Source organism: Catharus ustulatus, chromosome 2, assembly GCF_009819885.2.
Source record: "Catharus ustulatus isolate bCatUst1 chromosome 2, bCatUst1.pri.v2, whole genome shotgun sequence".
In the NCBI taxonomy this organism is placed as follows: domain Eukaryota; kingdom Metazoa; phylum Chordata; class Aves; order Passeriformes; family Turdidae; genus Catharus; species Catharus ustulatus.
The window spans coordinates 93,032,642-93,040,960 of NC_046222.1; the positions used below are offsets into that span (position 1 = coordinate 93,032,642).

The 8,319-nt window shown below is 45.1% G+C and overlaps 1 protein-coding gene across 3 annotated transcripts in view; it reads right to left on the bottom strand.

Annotated features, from left to right (window-relative positions):
* Positions 1 to 7,452, bottom strand: part of MGAT4A (alpha-1,3-mannosyl-glycoprotein 4-beta-N-acetylglucosaminyltransferase A) — a 78,147-nt gene extending 70,695 nt beyond the window's left edge. Inside the window, exons 1-3 of one of the 3 annotated variants that reach the window (XM_033053623.2) lie at positions 7,366 to 7,452; positions 4,192 to 4,281; positions 3,207 to 3,518 (exon numbers count right to left, since the gene is read on the bottom strand). In XM_033053623.2, coding sequence (XP_032909514.1) covers positions 3,207 to 3,300 — 94 coding nt within the window. In that variant the 5' untranslated portion in view covers positions 3,301 to 3,518; positions 4,192 to 4,281; positions 7,366 to 7,452. Of the gene's footprint in view, positions 1 to 3,206; positions 3,519 to 4,187; positions 4,282 to 7,365 lie in introns of all 3 variants that reach the window. The other 2 variants (XM_033053624.2, XM_033053626.2) reach the window with 2 other exon arrangements.
* Positions 7,453 to 8,319: the final 867 nt, after the last annotated feature.

Consider the following 8,319-nt stretch of genomic DNA (forward strand, 5'->3'; position numbering starts at 1 on the left):
CTGGTTAGATCTTCTTAAGAGAAGTGCCTTTAGGGTAAAAAACCCACTGCATTTCTAGAGCTCACAAAGGAGGTGGTGAAGACCAGTGACCCTGAGTAGGTCAGTAGTACCAGAAAACACGACTCAGTCAGAAGAGATGGTATTTAGCATAAAGTTATTCCTTGCGTAAGAGCTGGGTTGTAGGAGGAACTCAAGGACATCTTACACCGAACTAACTGAATGTGAAGTGACTGCAGATGCTTTAAAAGCGTTTCTTCTGCGCATCACAGCAATCAGCATTTTTTAATATTCCACTTCCAACATGTACCTCATTCATGCTAACCATAGCACATTTTAAACAATAGAAAGTGGTCTTTCAATTGATCTGCAAGAATCCCCCAGGGAGGTCTTTCCCAGGTGCACTCAGGGCTTGTACTGCTTCCTTACAGCACCAGTGCTTCTACACATTGCATGAAGTCCAGAAACCAGCAAAGATCTTGGACTAATTTTGAAGACTCTCTCCAATGACCAAAGATATTTCAGTCAACCTTCTTCAAACACAGCTATTTAAAAAGCAAAATCATATAATTGGCCATTTCATAGCAATATATGCCTTGTGAAATTTTATTCACATAATCAAACCTCTGGGTAAGATACAGCCATGCTCTTTCCAGCAATGGCACTTGAAACAGAATATTTCCTTCAGCTCCTGATAACTTCTCAGCATATCATAAGGTTTGTAAAACATTGTTATGTGGAGACAAATCTCTGTGCCAAAGTAATATCAAAGCCTCTATCGCTTAGAAGTGTCTAAATCCTATCCTGCATAGATTAAGACTACATATATTTACTCCAGGAAGGTATGAGCTACAAAAATATCATATCATCCCAACCTAATTGGTATTCTACAAATGATGCTGCATTTTAGGTAACAATTATACAAGATCTTAGTTTCTAAATTAAAATTAATCACTTGAAAACTGATTAGGGTAGTTAAAGCATTACGTTTCTGCTTTAAAAATCAGGATTTGTTTTAGTTATCATTGAGCAATTTGAGAAGGGCTGTTTTTTAAGAAAGTGCAAAACTCTATAACTGGAGATTTAATTTGCTGTCCAAAGATTAGCAAACACCTACAGGAATCTAAACGTAATTAAAAACAAAAAACCATGATCAAACAATGTCACACTGCACAGCCTTTTAGATATTAGGGAAAAGCAAGCTATGTCTGCTTCTAACTTTGTCACTTGAAAATCTGTAATGAAAACGCTATCAATGAATTCAAATACCATCCTACAAGGCTACAAAATTACATTGAACTGGGAGAAAAAACTTTAGCAAATATTCATCATCACTTTCTGAAACCTTTCCACTGTGCATTGATAGAAAATGTAATACTGAATTAACTCAAATCTGTTTTGATTTTGAATAACCTGTGAAAAAATTTTTAAAAATCTTCCATGTATAAACCTCCTTTGAACAATATTATTTAGACTTTAGTTCCATAACTGGGATTTATGATTAACTAACACATTACTGATGTCTTGTTACACTGATTGTTATTTCACAAATTATCATCTTAATGCTTGACAGCAAGATCTTGAAGAAGATAAAAGCAGAACTTTTACACCAGCATTAAGGAAGTATTGATTCTAAGCAATCAGATGGAAAACAAAAGTATAAAAAAACCCAGAGCAGTCTAACTAACAAAAGCTTTAATTCTTGCAGAGTGCCATATATCTTACACTCTCAAAATTACAGGTTTTTGTTAATTTAGTAGAGATTTTTCTTTGTGTCCTGCTTTGACAAAAGAGAGTAAGACTGGTAAGCCATATATCAGGTAAGAAAGAAAAAAAAAATTTGAAAGAATTTAACAGATACAGGTCTTTGCTGAAGTGAAAGAAAAATTCTCACACGGCTCTTAAGGAGGAAATTAGCAAAAATGCAACTATTGAATTTTTTATTAGTCAAAGTGAAGAAAGTACTACTTCCAGTGCTATTCAGACACCCTTTTCTTGTCTTAGGCACACTATGCTTTTGTTGTCTAATTAAAAAATATTATCATAACCTTGAGAACCTGACATTTTTCCTGCTGCTTGCATTCAGAAGGGTAGCCTACCAACCAACTGCTACAGCAGAGATCACACCACAAAGCATCTGCTTCTTCTACAAGTGCCCAATGGAAAAAAATTCAGCATGCCACAAAACTCATCTGCTTCTATTGTACTTAAATAAGAGTAACAAGTTGGCCTTCCAGTATTGCTGGAAAACATCAGCTTCCTCTAATTGGACCTGAGGCACAATTGAAAATAATATTTTCTGTAAAACAATCAGAACAAACAATCATTGAAGATAAAATTAGTTTTAAAATTACTTGATCTTTGAAGGACTTAGTCTACTATTTCTCAAGAGACCAGATGTTTATAAAATAAAAAGAAAAAAACCCTTCTTCTAGAAAACACTGCTGAACAAGTTTATTTGCTTTACTGAAGGACAAAACCAAATCAGCTTACTTTCATAAACAATCCCAACCCTCAGAAAAACTGAATTTTTCAAGGTTCACAGGGAGTGCAGTAAGATCAAAGATATATGAACAGGTAAAAGTCTATTACACAAACCAGTTACTTAAGTATTTTATAAAATTGCTCATGTTACTTTAAAAGATGCATTTCCTCTTACCTAGTCAATTTGATAATTTTATTTAACTTCTTACATGGTACTTTAACAACAAGTATTTTAAATTTTTTCAAAGACAGCATGAAAAGTCTTTCAACAGTGTTGATTGGCAGTTTGCCATTGCCATCAGTAAATCACCAGGGAAGGCAGAAAGCAGCACCAAAAATAACATTCTCTAGTTGGGTCCATTGGCCATATGTTACACACAAAAAAAAGATAAATAAACCACCAACCAAAAACAAGCATATGTTTCTCCAACAACCATAAACCAGGAAACAAAAAAATAATAAAATTGAACCACAGCTCCTCAGCCTTGACCAACCCATTCCTCCAAGAGCAGCATTTGTTTTTGTTCAGTATATTTTTTTTTTCCCTTTTTAACTACTCAAAGTTAATTTTCCTGAACTTATTAGCAGGTGTTTATTTCTCACCAAGGCATCACCTTCTGTAGCAGAGCTAGTCAACAAGCAATTTACAGATTGCTAACATACAGCAGCAGCACACAGAAATGCAGCCACGTGAAGGCAATTAGGTTTAGGAGCTTTTTCCTTACCTTTCCCATTTTGCCATGCAGTATACCAGGACAAACTGAGGAAAGTAGTGATGAAAACTAACACGGTGGCCACAGTTCCATTTCGGAGCCTCATCTCATTTCAGCATCACACTATATGTTCTGTTAGTGATGAGGACCTATCTGTTGGGCTTGCTGCAATGAAATCAGCTGAAGTGCTCCAGCAGCAGCTGGACAACAGCGACACAAAATGTAGCTCTCATGTATCAGATGTATCATAAATCAATCCATTCCAAACTGTTGTATGCTTTCTTATAGTTCTCATCAATCCAACTTCTCTTTATTCTTCTAGTCCTGTTTAAAGGAAACAAAATTTTAACAGATTATGCCAAAAACACGTAGAAGAGTCCCGCAAGAACCGAAATACACTGTCTTATGTGCACCACTCTCTCACTGCCTCAGTCTTGGCTCAAAGAATAGAATGTGTTAGATTAATGCGTGCCTTTTCTAAGACTGTTTGCATCTGGGGGAGCTGTATTTCACAGGAACTTGGTCACTGAAGGACAAACACACACATCACCAACATTACAACTTTATCCTCAACTCAAGGCAAGGTCATGTGTCACCTGGCAGGTGTCAAACTGATACAAAAGCTGCTTTCAGGATGCAGTAACTCAAGGCCCCACTCCTAAGACCTCACTTTAACAAAATCCCTGTGAAATCACTGAGGTCTCATGCAACTGCAGGAGCAGAACCGCCTCCAGCGAGCTGAGGGACCAGAGCTTTGAACACTGTGTGCAAACCTACGTCGCTCATCTTTGCTCAGTGAAAGAGGATTTGATCCATGCACAACCATTTTTTTCCTATCTCAGCTGCAACTGAAGCACAGACTACAGTCCCACATGCAGAGACTGCTCAATACATACCAACTGGCACCAACCCAGAAGTCCCCAAAAAGCCATGGTATGACCATATCGCTTCTCTATCGCTACCACACAGGCATAAAGATAAAAACTAAGTTACCTACAGTTCAGTTTTATCCCTCAGGAAGGTTCCATATCCTGGTATTAGAAACTCATCAACTTGCCAAACACAGCCAGCATGTAATCGCACTGTCCTAAGCAAGACAAAGAGAGGATAGGGCAATACATAAACCAACTTTAAAAGAGAGAGGAGAGGTTTTCAAAGTATTAAATCATCTTTAGAGTAGCCAAACATCAGCAGTCAACAGTCTTTCAAGACACTGCCAAGTTTTTTTCCCCACTATAATCTGTATCTGATACAAGTATGTTACTCAGCAATAAATAACTTGCTCTGCATTTTCTTTGGAAGCAGTCTCTGCCACCTTCTAGCCTTGCTGCATTCAGAACAACAGGGGAAAAAAAACACTTTTTATTATTATGGTACCAAGAGATTCCAGTCAAATTTGAACTATTCTTCCCAAGCTTATATCACAGCACATATTACCTTTACCAAAGGCCCCACAAAACAAGGCATAACCAACAAGTACCGTTAACAAAAGAATGTAAGCAGACAATAACGTTGCACAACAACACGCTCTTGTGTTCAAATCTCTGTCACAACATCCATGTTACAGGAAGTGTTTACATTTGGACCACAGCTACGTCACCTATAATGCCAGTAACGTGCTCTTTTTGAGGAACTTCACGCACAGATAGGTTTGTGGCTTTAAACATTAACTCGGAATGCCCACAGTGCCCGTGAGGAAGGAAAGAAATTCAAGTACATGGGAAGTAGACACAGTGGATGGTAAAATTCAGTGAGAAACAAAAGAATGAACTGGAATAGAAAGAACTGCAAAACACCTTATGATATGAGAAACCTAAGTTCAATACAATGAGATAAAGACAACTCAGACACCTACAGAGAGCTGACACAGAGAGCAGAGAATGCCAGGAAATACCATCACTACCAGCACTCGGAATGGGAGATGGACATAATAAAAGCCAGAAGTATTGGCAATAATAATTATTTATATAATAAAAGTCTTGAAGAACTTTAATAGTAAGGAGAGGCAAAGATCCCAAGTCTCAAAGTTTTATAAGGACTACCTATGTGAACTTAGGAAGTTCATGGGATTCCCAAGCTACCAGAATAAGCAACTAGGATACCAAGACAAACAGTTTGACTCAGCTGAAGTGTCTCTGAAGCAAGGATGCTTAAACTGTTTTCTAGTTTCACCATTATTTTAGCATCAGTCAGAACTCTCTGGAGCAGCTCAGGTGTGCACAAAGGACCAGACTGCAAGCGAGAGGGATTATCCCAGTGAGGGCAAATGGCAGCTGGTCCAACGTGCAAACAAGAGAGGGCAACAAGGCGAGTAGAAATATTATCTGATAATGCAAGGAAAGTGAACCGTCTGCCTTTCCAGAAAACGCAGGCGTAATTTTTACATCTGCTGCAACAAAATCAGGGCCTCTCGTTGTGGTATATGAAACCTCAAAAAAGTAAAAGGAACAGTAGCAACTTGATTCAACCAGCCATCAATATGCACAACATTGTGTCAAATCAATAATTATCATGAGTTTGAGTTGGTTGGTTCTGTTTCCATCCTTCTCTGAGTGTAGTAACCACTCCTCTTAGCACAGGCACCAGCACCTCAGCTACAGCTCAGCAGTACTTAGATGATTATTTAAGCATTTCACTGTATCAAACTGTGTACGTCAAGGCCATACATAAACCAGACACATTCCAGTTTTTGAAAATGCATATAGCTATACCAGTAAAAACATATGTGTAGCTGAACATAAATTATTTAAGTCCCAGGTGGTCACTTTAGGTTTGTTCAATAATTTACAGCAGAATCTAAACAAATTTAACTGAGGGGCAATCCAGTTTGAGAGGACAGTATGATAGGGTATAACTAGACAGATGAAGCCTACAAAATTCGCCTGCACCATTATGACCTGAACCTTTCCCGCTGCAAGACTGAAGGGGATGACCCGACTGAATGCTGAAGGCCACGGGTGCTGAAGGTGCCAGCACCTCTCCGATGCTGAGCAGAACCCTACTGAATCACGTCTTAAACAAACCAAGAAGTTTCTGCTTGTATCAAGACACTCCCGAAACACATACAAAGCATATTCCCAACCGCAAACCATAAAAACACTCCAGCGCGCCTGCAAAGGCTCTTCACATAGCTGCTGAAGGGTTGGATGGTGCGGGATCACAGCACGAAGCGCGCCAGACTTCCGAGAGGATGAGCCAGACCCCCTCCTGCCGGGAGGGTGCGAAATCACCTACCGCGGTGGCACTGCCGCACTGAAAAGGTTGCTCTTTGAAGGCACGGAAGAGCGGCCCGTGAGGAAACGGCAGCTAAAAGGCGAAGGCGGCGGGGACCTGCTAAACAGGGGCTTTTCCGCCGTGTTTCCACTGACACGCTCCCCTGCAGCCCGCGGCGCGCAGCCGGCCGCCGCCGCCCGGGCAGCCCGCAAACCCGGGCAAGAGGGATCGGCTGCCTCCGCAGAAACCGTCCCGAGTTAGTCAGAACCTGCCCCGGGGTCCCGCCGCCCCGGTCGCAGCTATCTCGTCCGGGAAGAGAAAAATCGGGGGGGTGGGAGGGGGGGGGGGGGGGGGTGACGGGCACCGGGAGCCGCCAGCTCTGCCGGGCGGCAGAGGGCGAGAGCTGACGGGGACAGAGGGAGGGAGGCGGGGAGGGAGAGCGCCGGTCCGGGGAGCTGCGCGGCGCCCGGGGCATCGCGGCGAGGCTGCGGGGGAAGGAACAGACACAGGAAACTGCAAACTCTGCCGAACGCCCCTGCGATCCGAGCTCGCGGCGAGGAGGAGGAAGGGTGGGAAGCGGGGTATCCCCAAGGCACCCTAGCAAGAGAGGGAGAGGGCGCAGCGCCGCTCTGCCCCGGAGCCCCGCGGGCACCCCCGAGCAGCGGGTGAAGGGAGAGGGGCGGCAGCAAGTCCTGCGGAGGAGCGGCCGGCGCTCCCCGCACCGCCACGCAGGTGCACGGGAGCGCAGAGAGCGGGCGGGCAGATGGCGGAGCAGGACGGCCCCAGCCTCCCTCCGGCGACACCGCAGAGACCCGCGGGGAGGGGAAGCGCCCCCGCCGTACTGCCGCTCCGGAGGGTGAGGAGAGCCGCCCGTCCCCGGACCCCCCGGAGCCGAGCAGGCGGTCCGCAGGGGCGCGCAGGGGCAGCGGGACGCGCTGGCCGCCGCTGCCATGCTCACCTGTGCGCGGCACTCCGGCACGGCGAACCCGCGGGGCGCGGGGGCTGTGCGGGCTCCGCCGGGGCTCTCGCTCCCCTTCCCCGCCCGCCCCCCGCGTCAGCGGCGCGCCCAACCCCGGCGACCGCCCTCCGCCCCGAGCGCCATGGAGCGCGAGGAGCCCCGCCCCGCCCGCCCGCCGGCACCGCGGGCAGCCAATGGGCGCCGGCGCGGATGGCGCCACTCATTGGCTGGACCGCCTGTCACTCTCTTCGGCCGCGGCTATAAATGGCGCTGTCTCGCAAAGCCTCCCTCAGCGGCTGCGGCGGGAGCCGTGAGCGGGGGTGTAGTGGTGTTGTGGTGCTTTCGGCAGTGCGTACCCTTTTTTGGAGTCGTTTTTGGGGCTTAGGGAGAGCCCCAGGAAAGGTTTAGCTGCACTAGCGCTTGCGTGCTCATTATTGCCTCCTGGTGAGGTGCACTCTAAACGGGTCAGCATTGAGCCCCTGGCCTGCGACGTGGGTGTTTCTCCATCTGCCCGTCAGTGCCATACAAGCCGCATGTATCAGTGCCCCGTGTGACCTGCTGGCTCACCACTTACAAGATGTCACAGTCATGAATTTCACTCTTGAGTTCATACTCTGCTACTAAGCACTTCCCGGAGCTTGGATTGAGAGCTGCTGAAATTAAAGAGCAGCTTGTTGCTTCACGCCAGTAAAAGGAGCCCTGTGTGCTTTGTCCCGCTCTGGGCAGGGTGTGCTCGTGCCGGGCCGCCCACGGTGGTTACACAGGTACAGCCGTGAGGGCGTGAAAATGAACTCGCTTTCCTCCAGAGATTCCTGCGCTGTGCGATCACAGAGAGAAAGTCAGTGGAGCTTTGCTCTATAGGCTCACTATTCAGGGTCATGATGCTGCTGTTCTTTAAGTAATCCCCTATCTTCAGTGGTTTGTTTCATGTGCTCCAGGAATTCCATGCATCTT